This window comes from Mchenga conophoros, linkage group LG23 (assembly GCF_057382185.1).
Source record: "Mchenga conophoros isolate Kocher_MC1m ecotype Shallow Benthic linkage group LG23, M_conophoros_male_GT1.1, whole genome shotgun sequence".
NCBI lineage: Eukaryota > Metazoa > Chordata > Actinopteri > Cichliformes > Cichlidae > Mchenga > Mchenga conophoros.
This window is the reverse complement of record NC_140547.1, coordinates 2,690,332-2,702,952: the sequence shown is the minus strand read 5'-3', so window position 1 is coordinate 2,702,952 and position 12,621 is coordinate 2,690,332. Positions and strand designations below refer to the sequence as shown.

General features: G+C 42.4%; 2 protein-coding genes across 5 annotated transcripts in view; one reads left to right on the top strand and one right to left on the bottom strand.

The window, feature by feature from the left end:
• Nucleotides 1-4,278, top strand: part of glis1b (GLIS family zinc finger 1b) — an 82,312-nt gene extending 78,034 nt beyond the window's left edge. For all 4 annotated transcript variants that reach the window (XM_085266453.1, XM_085266451.1, XM_085266450.1 and 1 more), the window contains 3 exons: nucleotides 1,787-1,917; nucleotides 2,721-2,876; nucleotides 2,978-4,278. In XM_085266453.1, coding sequence (XP_085122579.1) covers nucleotides 1,787-1,917; nucleotides 2,721-2,876; nucleotides 2,978-3,114 — 424 coding nt within the window. In that variant the 3' untranslated portion in view covers nucleotides 3,115-4,278. The remainder of the gene's footprint in view (nucleotides 1-1,786; nucleotides 1,918-2,720; nucleotides 2,877-2,977) is intronic.
• Nucleotides 4,279-4,602: 324 nt separating this feature from the next.
• Nucleotides 4,603-12,482, bottom strand: elovl8b (ELOVL fatty acid elongase 8b). Its single transcript, XM_085266459.1, has 7 exons — nucleotides 12,142-12,482; nucleotides 9,883-10,070; nucleotides 7,309-7,389; nucleotides 7,127-7,183; nucleotides 5,359-5,473; nucleotides 4,924-5,051; nucleotides 4,603-4,829 (listed from the first exon to the last, which is right to left on the bottom strand). Exons 1-7 carry the CDS (start codon nucleotides 12,197-12,199, stop codon nucleotides 4,662-4,664), a joined length of 795 nt encoding a protein of 264 aa, XP_085122585.1. The 5' UTR covers nucleotides 12,200-12,482; the 3' UTR covers nucleotides 4,603-4,661.
• Nucleotides 12,483-12,621: the final 139 nt, after the last annotated feature.

Here is a 12,621-nt window from a genome sequence, read left to right as displayed (position 1 = left end):
AATAAGAGTAATATTAAAACTAACTAGCTGCCGCCATTGTTGGAAGCTGAGCTGGGCTGCGCTATGAATTCTGGGACACAGCTTCTTCTTCGGGGTTTAACGGCAGCTGGCATCCTTGTACATGCAGTGCTGCCATCTTCTGTTTCAGTCCGTTATTACACTCTTAAATCCTGCTACTTATTCCTGCGTCTTTTGGGATCTTACAAAGCTTCAAACGACGCGTCGACTATTAGTCGACTATCAAAATCGTCAACGTAATCGTGACTAGTCGCCTAATCGTGGCAGCCCTAGTGTTTTATGAGGAGACTAAATCGCCATTGTGTTGGAGGCATCTGAAAGTCAGCATGCGGACGCAGAGTGTCCACGCCAGCTCATATGATGCTGAAGGTCATTAAGGGTAACTTGCAGTAATCTCCCAGCATATATTTAGCAAAGTTATATTTGTTATTTTTAGACTTTTAAGACTAGGACCACCAAACCAGCAACTTCCTTTTTACCACGTTTCTTTCATTACTTGTCATTATGCAGCATCAACATCAGGACTAAATCTGAGGGAATGGAAACAAATTCAAACTATTAGTAATGAAGTCAGACTGCAGTGTGATTTAGTTATAAGTTACTTTTCTAGACAAACTAAGCTTGAAACTCAAATTCCATTGAAATACTTCAATCATCTTTGAGATCAGGAGATTGACAGACGGTGTGGCATCAGTAGTAATATGGACTGTATATGTTTTACTGGATGTAGAGAGAGCTTAGGGTGGATGCAAAGCTGCCTCCCTCCCCTCACCTGTGATCATGAGCTCTGACCAAAATAATGAAATTACTGATATAAATGGCAGAAATGGGCTCTCCCTTAGAGATAGGGCGAGACCAGTGGAGGCCCACTTGGGAGCACCTTGTTGGCTCCATGGAAGAGCTGGGGGCTCTGGATGTCCCTGCTTAAACTGCTACCCCCACTACCTGTCATCCTGTCAACAGAAGATGGATGGATGGGTCATAGTCATCATGACAGCAGGAAACTTCACGTTAGAAAGTAAGATGTGGTGATGAAGCACATTGCAGTTTTCTGATGTCATACTATAGATTTTGCAAAGTCAATTAGTTCAACTGGCACCGAACAGCGAAAACATTTCATAATTTTGCTTTGATTTCAAGATTTGATGTCATATTTGTGGCTTTTCCAGCACAGAGTGCACCTCTTAAATGCAGAGATTGAAGAAAAACCAACTCCGTTTAGCCAGGACTGGCACCGTGTGAAGCTTGGAGATTTGCTGCTGCTGTATCGAATAACAAATGGGTCCAATAGCACAGAGGCATCTTTACCTAAAATATCATTATCTGCACAGGCTGGAGTCCACAAAGTCTCAAACACGTTAACTTAATATTTCTTCACTTAAATGTCATGAAGGTAAACAGGGGTTGCATTTTTTTTTCTTCCCCGGCCACAAAGCCAAGGGTTACTGCACTGGTGTGTGTTCGCTTCAACGCACACTCTGCTGTTTGTTGACTTAAGATCATAATATGCGGTAGGAGGAAGATTACGTGTGGGGAGCCCAAGTTTCCACATGCCTGGACTGTTTCTTCTTCTATGTGTGTGCAGGATCACTGACTGCTCCGCTGGGTTTGTTGGATCATGTGGTTAGCAGGCCGGCATGCAGCTCCGGCTTTGATTGGGACGTCACAGTGCATGAAGCATTTTATTGAGAAACTACTGAGGCTGTCAAGAAAGGAATGACTTTAAATTGAGAGCTTTTTATTCCTAGTTTCTCCGTGTCTGCTTCAGGGTGTCGGGTTCCCTCCTGTCTCCTGGGATGAAGACAGCGGGGACATCGCCTCCTCCACTGGAGAAACAGCATGTCCACCCTCACCACAAGCTTTACCCTCACTATCACCAGCATCAGCCTGCCAGCGACGGTAAGGCTAACCCCGACACTCAATGCAGAATGCAGCTTAACTTCTTTCAGGAAATCTGTTTTGGCTTGAATTTGAATCACTTCCTGCATGTTTCAATTTAATATCCTAAAATGGTTCCTGTGGCAGGTGATTCAGTAACTCTATGATTTCCTACGATAGGAACAGATCACCTGAAGATAATTACAATCTGAACCCAACTCAGCTCCTCTTCCAAAAGCTGCAGCACTCGCTGCCACATAAAAGAGAGAGGAAGTTGTCTCTTAGCGCGCCGATACAGCCCCGCAGCTCTGTCGGACTGTTTTTAGGACCCCGAGAGATTCGAGTCGTAGAGACAGAGTGGGGAAAACCACATGCCGGAAGCCTTTTCCTCGTGCTGAATTAGCCAACAAAATGCTGGCTCGTGTATTCGGCCGTCTCTCAGCGTCCTAACATGGCAGGTTCAGCTGTCACTCCCGAGCATTTTTCCTAATGCCTTAAACACTGTTTTCACTGTAAAGATCTACACATGGACGTCTCTCAAACCACGCTGTGGTCAGCCAGTTGCGTAAATGCGCTCCAGGAAGGGCTGCTTTCCCATTATCATGACTCCTGCGGTTGATCTGGATCACAAATGCTACATACCGTGTAGCCTGGCAGTGTTAGCACAAACACAAATATAGCATTGTCATAACTTAACCATATTACGTTTCAGCCGGATGGACCGGGCGCTTAGTGACAGTGGAAACAGTCCCTCTGTAATGGCAACTGATGAAGTCCAGCTTCTATTTTTCTCGCTCCCTCTATGATTCTCCAACATTTCTTAGAATACCAAGGCAGCTTCCAGAGCTGCTTCCATTTCGGAGACTCCTACAGGATGGAGCAGACAGTCGGTGGCGTCCACGTCCCGGGAGATTCTCACACCTACACTTCACATCAGCCCAATGGCTTCCACATGTCGACGAGCAACACCGGCTCTGCGGGTGAGGATGATTGTCCTCTTAGCCTGTGTACAGGCTGAGCTGCAAGTATCACCATTTAATCAGCATATTAAACAAACTGTTCTTCCCTGCATCTGTTCCAGGCTTCAGCTTGACCCAGGAGCTGCAGGGAGGCGGCGGTTGCCAGTTCTTATCCAGCCCAGAGGATAGCATTTTCTTCCAGGTGGGCAGCTTTGACCGTAGCTTGAGCCACATGTCCTCCATCTACACAGAGACATAAAGGAACACCGGAGCAAGACAGGCTTCACCACACTACTCCGCGGTCCTTCCTCATGCATCCTCACACGCTTAGATCTTTTTTTTCTTCAGTTCTGGTTTCATTTTTCCAAAAACAGAACAAAGATCACATTGTAAGTGGGTTATTCTGACTTAAGTGCAAGATAGAAACCAATAAAGTGGAAAAAATAAGGCTAAATATAATGTAAATGCAACTGTGACACTGAATGGAAATGGCTTCAGTGGCAAAAACAATGGTAGTGTTTCCCAACCTTTTTTTTCCCTCATGACTCCTTAAAACATTAAACTGTCTTCTTATGATTGCGCCTACTCAGCTGCATCTGCTTTGATCAGTTCAAGCAAACAAATACTGACTTCTTTTGTACAACATGAATAACTTCAAAGGCCAATGTACAAGTAATAACACTAAAATAAGCACGAGACTACAAAAAGGTTTGAAAAAAGGACACCAGTGTTTGAATAGTCTGATAATGGGGCACCCCATCATGAAAACAGTCAGATATTTCTATTTCTATTATGGAAACTTCCTGCAGTCTTTAAATTCGTTCTAATTCATGCTAATGCTAATTGGCATTCAGACTGAAAAACAAAAATCCTGTTGGGATAAAGGTCCAAGTTACCAGGCTGCAAACTGCTGGGCACGATCGGCAAATAAATGATGTTGTTGATGGTGCAGGTTTTAGTCTGTAATGCGCCTCGAGGCAACAGCTGTTGGCGCTATATAAATAAAACTGAATTGAATTAAATGTTATTAAATGACATTGACATTAAAACCTGCACACAGACAGTACAATCAGCTCGAGCTTCTACATACAACATCTCATTTTAACACCACAAACCTCTCCTCTCCTCCTCTTTGTTTTTTTTCTCGGTAATCTACACGTCTGCTCCACACTGACGTGTAGAGGAGAATATAACGTTTTGCAGTGAAGTTTTATCAGTGGGGAAAAAAAGTTTGCATTTCTCTTGTTAAGTAGTTTTTTGTTTTTTTTGGCTTTTGGATTTATCTCGGGAGGAGGGTTTGGGCAGAGAAACCATCCTACTTTATTATAATTATTATTATATGTATAAAATGTACAGTTTGTTTACAGCAATCATTTGAATGTTTGTCATTCCTCAGTTTAAGAAATAAATAACTGAATCATCACGCAGTGTCTCTTTTTTAAAAAACAATATAAATGACAGATTCTTCAGGTGCTCACATTTGTTCTGTGTTTATTATATTGTTTGTTTTTATAAAGACAACTACGTAACAAATGCAACACACCAATGCATTTATAGCCCGAAATATTGTGCAATGTCAGTCCCCAGAGCTAGTTGTGTGTTGAGCACCCTGAGAAAAACTTTCACACTGTGGACTTGTTGCGCCCTCCAGTGGTCGCTGCGAAGTACTGCAGATTTATTTTTTCAAAAAATAAACCTTTAATGTACATCATGTATAATGCCTATATATATATATATAGTGTCTGTATTTTATTTTTTTTTTTTAAACCGTTGTGTTTCAGCTGTGTGTTGCCTCATCACGGCGTCTCATTTCTGCTTCTTCGTCTTCCTGAGGTAGCTCTGATAATAAAAGTTACTGAAGAGGATGATGAGGGTGATGCAGTAACCAACCACCACAGCATTCATGGCATCAGGGTAGTTGCAATCTGCGAACAGGTTGTACGCTGTGTGCACAACGATCAGGACAAACTGCACCTGGAGAGGCGACACAGTTCAGATCGGTTTAATGATTCGAACATGCTGGTGCGCACATTTTTGAATATCTCACTACAGAGCTGGAGACGCTCACCAGCTGCAGAGATGTCAGGTACCGTTTCCACCACAGGTATTTCTGCATGTGAGGGCCGAGTGCAGCCAGGCCATAGTAAGAGTACATTATAACGTGGACAAAGGTGTTGATCAGGCCGACGAAGAACGCTGCAGGAAACAACAGAAAAAGGTTTTCCACACAGAAAAGCTGGTTTAAATATATATTTGAAAAAGGATTATGGAGATGGAGCTGTTAGGCAAGCGGGAACGAGGAAGACCACTAAGAGGACTAGTGTGACAGAGAAGGATGCCAGAGATCGGGGAGGTGGAGGTAGATGAGCCACTGTGGCGACCCCTAAAGGGAGAAGCTAGTTAAAGCAGTGGAGCTAATTTTACTCTTAGTGGACTTTATGGTTGTTTGGGGGAATGAGGTCACAAATCTGAGGACAAAATATTTCAGTATGAGAATACTCACACTGTCCACCTGCCACATACTTTACTCCCGACCACCAGTTGAAGATCATCGTACTGTGATGGTAAACATGAAGGAACGTCAGCTGATTGTTCTTCTTCCGCAGGATGATCAGGAGCTGTACACAGAGAAATGAGCAAAGAGCTACAGCTAGCAGCTAGCAATGTATATGCAATGCAGTCACCAGTCACCTTTCTCACTCACTATGTGTTAACAGACCTCTCTGCATTGAATCATATCTGTTATTAACCTCTGTCTCTCTTCCACAGCATGTCTTTATCCTGTCTTCCTTCTCTCACCCCAACCGGTCACAGCAGATGGCCCCGCCCCTCCCTGAGCCTGGTTCTGCCGGAGGTTTCTTCCTGTTAAAAGGGAGTTTTTCCTTCCCACTGTCGCCAAAGTGCTTGCTCATAGGGGGTCATATGATTGTTGGGTTTTTCTCTGTATCTATGAAGCACCTTGAGGCGACTTTTGTTGTGATTTGGCGCTATATAAATAAAATTGAATTGAATTGAAGTTTATGCAGTCGCCTAACGTGAATGATCCCCATCTGTAGCTACATCATATGTGAGGAAAGAAAAGATATGACATATCAAACATGAGGTGCTAGTTGCTATGGTGATCTATTCCTTGAATAAAGCACCAGACAAAAGTATTTTTTCTTCTTCGCAGCTTTAGCAGACACAGACACCACAGCATAAGGAAGGAGAAAAGTGCCTGTACTAAGGGCTAGAAGGAAAGGAACTGAACAGGAAGCATAAATACTGAAACATACTGAGAGGTGACAGATGGGTAAAATCAAAAGGAGTAATTTTCAGGGATGAAGAATAAAGAAAATAAGAGCAAATGAGAGAAAGTTAAATCATAGAGTCAGGGCAGCAGTGAGTATTGAAAGAAAACGCAAAGCCGGTTGGTCCAGATAGAATGGACACGTGTAAGAGGAGCTGTGAGGTTTACTTGGAAAGTGAGACATTGTATGATTACTGGAAAAAAGAGAAGGAAATTCCTAAGACTACGACTGTGCCTTTGGGGTATTAGGTGCATACAAGACTGTCGCAAAAGAAGAGCTGTACTGCATGAGGACACTGAGAGTAGCAGAGACGTATGTGATGAAGAGCACAATGTTAATCGTTTTAAGCTTTGGAACATCCTCACCTTTCTCTGCCAGAAACAAAAACTTACAGTCAGCACCAGTAGCAACGTGGAATGATATATTCCTGGAGCTTATGTTAAGATCAATCCATCGCATATGCAAAAAATTTCTCTATGCTCCCACTTGCTAGTCTTTAAAAAAATGGTGACAGTGTGGACTTGAACCCCACGCTCTGCTTTAGCCTTACAGCAACGATTGTCTGCTCGACTGCATCCCCACCTGCTGTTCTATTCTTTGAAAATGTCTATGGGCCAACAAACATTTACAACATTTTTTAATCTCGTTGTTTTTGAACAGCACCTAATGTGGCGGACCCTCCAAAGAGGGTCTCAGCATTGATCCTGAGAGTGACAGATGGGTTTAAGATGAAGGTTCAGTTACACTCTGAGCTTTTCCCGCTTCCAGTGGCAATGGACAGGCTGATAGAGCAGAAAGGTGATGGAGGATGAAGAAAAGGTGAAGAGGTGGAGAAGAGCAGGGTGGAGTGGATGGAAAACAATCAGGAGATACAAGCAACATTTAAAGGGAAGGTTTAGAAGTTGGTACGGAGGCGATGCTGCTGTGACACAGGATCAGGAAAGAGTGCATCAGCTTAGGTTGGGCTGTGTAGATACATACCGTGTCACTGAGCTCTATGACCTTAGAGAAGAAAAACCACCAGCACACTCTGGCCATCTGGGGAAAAAGTGTAACTTCTGTATAAACTGTTTGTCAGGTATGTATGATATGCATCAAACTTCTCAACAGACACACACACAACAAACAAACCACAAAATATACTCAATGCATAACTTTCTTACCCTCATTGCCAGCGGACTGGTGCTGTAATCTACAGGCTGACACAGCAAGCTGTAGTTAAGGAGCCAGGATGTAACAAGGAACTGAAAATAATCAGGCAGTTATTCATCTTCACATATCTCATGAAACGAGACTTTCTAAAACACAGTTATTAATAAATTAAATACTGTACAGAAGTATTTTAACATGTGTGCTTTGGGTCATGCAGTCAGGTTTATCAAAGTATTTGGAAAGTTTGCATCTGTTCACCACCACAATGGATTTTCAAGGATTAGAAAATTGAGGTTATTGACACTAAGATTTCCAGCTGTAGTTAAAGAGGTTAATGAGGATATTGCAGTAGCACTTCAAGAAGAACAAATAGATTTTTTTTTAAACATGTTCCTCTGTTTTTTAAGTAGTCCGATAGCCGACGACGTTTGGCTCACATCCTCATTTTTTATGACCAATATGAAAATGACAATACCCGAATAACAAGAACTAATTCATGTTGAGGAATTTATGAATTTGGGAGTGCTACTAGACTCGAAATTATCCTTTAAAAACACGTTTAAAAAGTAGTGAAAACTGTAAATGTTAATATACAGAACTGTAGACATATCCGCACATCATTAACAGACAGCAGCGACTACATTCCTGCTCTCTGTGATACTGGCTCATATCGAATACTGTATTACTGTATTGATGTGTTTCCGTTATTGTTATCTATATTCTCCTCTGTGTCCACTCTTCTTGTCATTGTTTGTTCTAATATGATGTGATCACTGTTTTTAAGGTAAAACCCAACAATCAAGTGACACCCGCTGAGTAAGCACAGAACAAAAAACAAAAAAACCTAAAAAAACCTCCCTTTAACAGGAAGAAGCCTAAAGCAGGCTCAGGGTGGGGCAGCGCATGTGGAGACAGTACAAACACAGACCAAGGAAGAGAGGACAAAAACTGAATGACACGCTGTAGTCGTGTAAAGACACGTGGGCAGAGAAAAGAGGGGAGTGGTGAAGAAGCGCTCAGTGCATCACATGAAGTACTGCAGCCGTCTGAGACAACAGCAGCGTGAGTGAGGATCGTTCAGGGTCACCTGATCTAACCCCAACTACAAGCTTCATCAAAAAGTAACGTTTTGAGTCTAATCTTAAAATTACAGCGTCTTTCTCGTGAACCATGCATTTATTACTTCCAGGCTGGACGACTGCAATTCATTATTATCAGGATGTCCTAAAAACTCCCTGAAAAGCCTTCAGCTGATCCAAATGCTGCAGCAAGAGTCCTGACAGGGACTAGAAAGAGAGCAGATTTCTCCTGTTTTGGCTTCCTGTTAAACCCAGAATTCAAAATCCTGCTCCTCACATACAAGGTCTTAAATAATCAGGCCCCATCTTATCTTAATGACCTTGTAGTACCATATCACCCTATTAGAGCACTTCGCTCTCGCTCTGCAGGCCTACTTGTTGTTCCTAGAGTATTTAAAAGTAGAATGGGAGGCAGAGCCTTCAGTTTTCAGGCCCCTCTTCTGTGAAACCAGCTTCCAGTTTGGATTCAGGAGACAGACACCATCTCTACTTTCAAGATTAGGCTTCAAACTTTCCTTTTTGCTAAAGCATATAGTTAGGGCTGGACCAGGTGACCCTGAATCCTCCCTTAGTTATGCTGCAATAGACGTAGGCTGCCTGGGATTCCCATGATGCATTGCGTTTTTCCTTTCCAGTCACCTTTCTCACTCACTATGTGTTAACAGACCTCTCTGCACTGAATCATATCTGTTATTAACCTCTGTCTCTCTTCCACAGCATGTCTTTATCCTGTCTTCCCCAACCGGTCACAGCAGATGGCCCCGCCCCTCCCTGAGCCTGGTTCTGCTGGAGGTTTCTTCCTGTTAAAAGGGAGTTTTTCCTTCCCACTGTCACCAAAGTGCTTGCTCATAGGGGGTCATATGATTGTTGGGTTTTTCTCTGTATCTATGAAGCGCCTTGAGGCGACTTTTGTTGTGATTTGGCGCTATATAAATAAAATTGAATTGAATTGAATTGAATTAAATTGAACCCAACAATAGTAAAGACAGATGAGGCTTTGCTACAAACATCTAGACGGACTAGTTCTGGAACAAGATTCGTTGGACAGACAAAACTAAGATGAACGTTTAGCAGAAAGAGAGGAAGAAAAGAAGGATTCAAGATCCAAAACACACCACATTATCAGCCAAACATGTTGGAGGGGATGTTGTGACAAAAACATGTACGACCGCGAGTTAAACTGGTTCACTGGTGTTTATTGATGATGTTACTGCTGATAAAAAGAGCATGTAGTAGTCTGATGCCTATAGCGCTATAATCTCTTCCTGACCTGAACCCAACCTGCAAAGCACAGATTGGACACGGGTCTCAGTACCCTTTGAACTGAATCTATAAATCTTCTCTTCAATCACAGCTGAACTCTATATTTGAATTCATTAGGTTGGTGCACAGATGCAAGTACAGAGACATTGTGCCACTGTTCAAACACATCATTGCTTTGCTCATAAGCTGGTTGGTTAATTAGTTTCCCTGTTATAACAGAACAAAGAAGCAGCTTAAACACACCTCATGGCACATATACACAGACAGGCCAACCATGGCGAAGTTGTAAACAATGAGGACCACTTTGAGCTCAAAGGGTTCCCTGTGCTTCATCAGACGAGGGCCAGCCCAGATTACAAACAGATAAAGCAGGAAGATGAGCGTCACCGGGACTGGGGAGTAGACCAACAGCCAGGGGTCCGTTCTCTTGTCTGGACAGCAGGAATTGCAGGTTAGGTTTAATTTAAAAATGAACAAATGTGTTAAAGGAAAGATCCAAAGTAAAATAATGATTGGAGCTGCTGTGATCTCACGAATTTCTCACCAATGATTCCTGAGATGTGGTTTTTGTCTCAAGGCTGCTCAGGAAATGCAAAAAAGTGAACCTTGCTGCAACTTAGTTAATATGCACTCCCCGGCCACTTGATTAGGTACAGTGCTGGGCCACCTTGCCTGTTTAAACAATGATCACTTGGTACTAAGGGACCATGAAAATACCCCCACCAGAGATGGGCATGTAATCTGATTACTTTTTAAAGTAACGGGTAAAGTAAGGGATTACTATCGCAAAAACGGTAATTAGATTACCCTTACTTTCCCATAGGAACGCTGCGTTACTGCGTTACTAAAACCGTGATTTCTTTGCAAGAACGTCTCATGACAGTGACGTAAGCGAGTGCGACGTTAGTGACAACAGCTGTGTGCAGATCAACAATGGATCACATATCGAGTGCAGAGAGAGTATGAGCGTGCAGCGTTTAAAGCGTGGAAGTACTGACCTTACTTTGAGTTTGATTCCATAAAGAGTGACAAAAACATTAGTGTCCGCTGTGCGTGGGAAGAAAACTTCTTTTTACAGCGAAAAAACCCTAAACTTCCAACAAGCACCGAGTAGCTACGACGTAATGGGAAACTCACAGAGAAACTCGCGGATTCTTCCACTGACCGCGGCACACCTGCACCAGGGTAAACCTCCGCCTACCCCACTCCTGCTTTACAGGTGAAAATAGAGCAACAGGATTGCTAGTCTTTGACTTTATTTATTTTCTGCTGTGTTTTACTTGCATCTATTTGAAAGACTGAGTGTAAACACAAAAAATATTTTATTTTATGTGCTGGAATGTGCAGAAAATAGGTTTAAATGTTAAACTAATTTCTTCCAGTCAGAGAATGTTGCATATAATTAAATTTTTGCTTGATGCATAAAGTTAAAAGATTAAAACTAATAAAACAAGTTTTAAAAAGAGACTTTTCCATTTGATTACATTTTGTATGATGGATTATGCAGAAAAAGTAGAATTGGGCTGAAAGATCTATCGCTTTATCACCTACTCAGTTACTTTTTAAAAACACGATTTACAACCTAAGTAATTAATTACTTTTGAAAATAAGTAATCAGTAAAGTAACAGGATTACTTTTTGGGGGGAGTAATCAGTAATTAGTTACTAATTACTTTTTTCAAGTAACTTGACCAACACTGACCCCCACACACCATTACACCACCTTCAACAGTATGAACTGTTGATACAAGGACGGATGGATCCATGGTATTCATGCATGTTTCAGATTCATCAGTACAGGCAGCATTTTTCCAGTCTTCTGTTGTTCAGCGTGCAAACTGTAACTTCAGTTTCCCGTTCTTAGCTGACAGGCGTGGCGCCCATCTGCTCCAAGGGATTTTTATTTTTTGTTTTTGAGTTACAGTTGCCTTCCTATCCTCTGACCTTTGACACCAACAAGGCATTTTTCAGCCAGAGACCTGCTGCTCACTGGATACTTTCTTCTTTTTTTTGGTCCATTCTCTATCAAATGTAAATACAGTTGTGTGGCAAATATAACAATGTCATGTGCCATGTGATTGGCTGATTAAATATTTCTCTAACAAATAAGGTTGAACAGGAGCACCAGTGAGTGTACATGTGCTGTTTTCAAGCATTTATGAACAAGCAGCTAAGCAACTAGTTTTCTCCATAAACATTCTTGGTGAGTGAGCTTGGATGCCTGCTGCTCCTCTATGCCTATTACAAGGATAATTGTAACAAGACAATAACAAGATAAAAAGTGTCACGCTCATTCAGACAGTCATGTGGCAAAAACCACAGAGCAGTCACTGTGAAGCCGAGCTCTGGAGCACATCTGCATCTTCCCACTCATTCAACAGACTAAGACAAGGTTTCCTTTTACACTGAAAATCTGCCCAACAACCACACGAGACACAGGGATGCAAAAAGAAAAAGCAATAAAAGCGTAACACACATGTGGGAAAATAATCAACATCATACCTCCATTGTCGACTATCCTCTGGTGTACAGACAGGACAGTTTGCCGTGCGGAATCCATCTGAGAGCTTTCAAGGACTTTAAACAAAAAGAAGAAGAAGAATAAAACCTCTCAAACGTCCTGCAGTTCAAGACAGCAATTTGCCCGCTGATGCTCAGACGCAGTAAACTTCAGTGACAGCGTGGGGGAACCTTTGGACTGGGCTTAAAGTTCAGTAAATGTGAGCCAAGTGCAGCTGCAGCCCTGCGATAAAATGAAGACAGACTGGAGCAACCAGCCGTGCCAGAAACAGCCGCGCTAACGCAGGATCGGCTGCAGCTCAGGCAAACAAACCAAACACTGCACGGTGACACAAAGCGTCTTTCGCTCCAGTTTTTCCATGTGTAGAAACCGTGATTTCGATCACTTCCTGTTTCATTCGGCCCACTAAGGGGCGCTGTTTCCCTACAAGGTTTGGCTGATAAAGACTTTTTTTACCTCCT

Excerpts from the sequence above, each read along its gene's own strand:
- elovl8b (XM_085266459.1), bottom strand. The coding sequence starts at position 12,199 with ATGGATTCCGCACGGCAAACTGTCCTGTCTGTACACCAGAGGATAGTC. Across the intron at positions 7,390-9,882 it reads CTGTGTATATGTGCCATGAG|TTCCTTGTTACATCCTGGCT; the intron begins GTGTGTTTAAGC and ends GATTATTTTCAG. Across the intron at positions 5,052-5,358 it reads GTATGTGGCAGGTGGACAGT|CGTTCTTCGTCGGCCTGATC; the intron begins GTGAGTATTCTC and ends TGTTTCCTGCAG.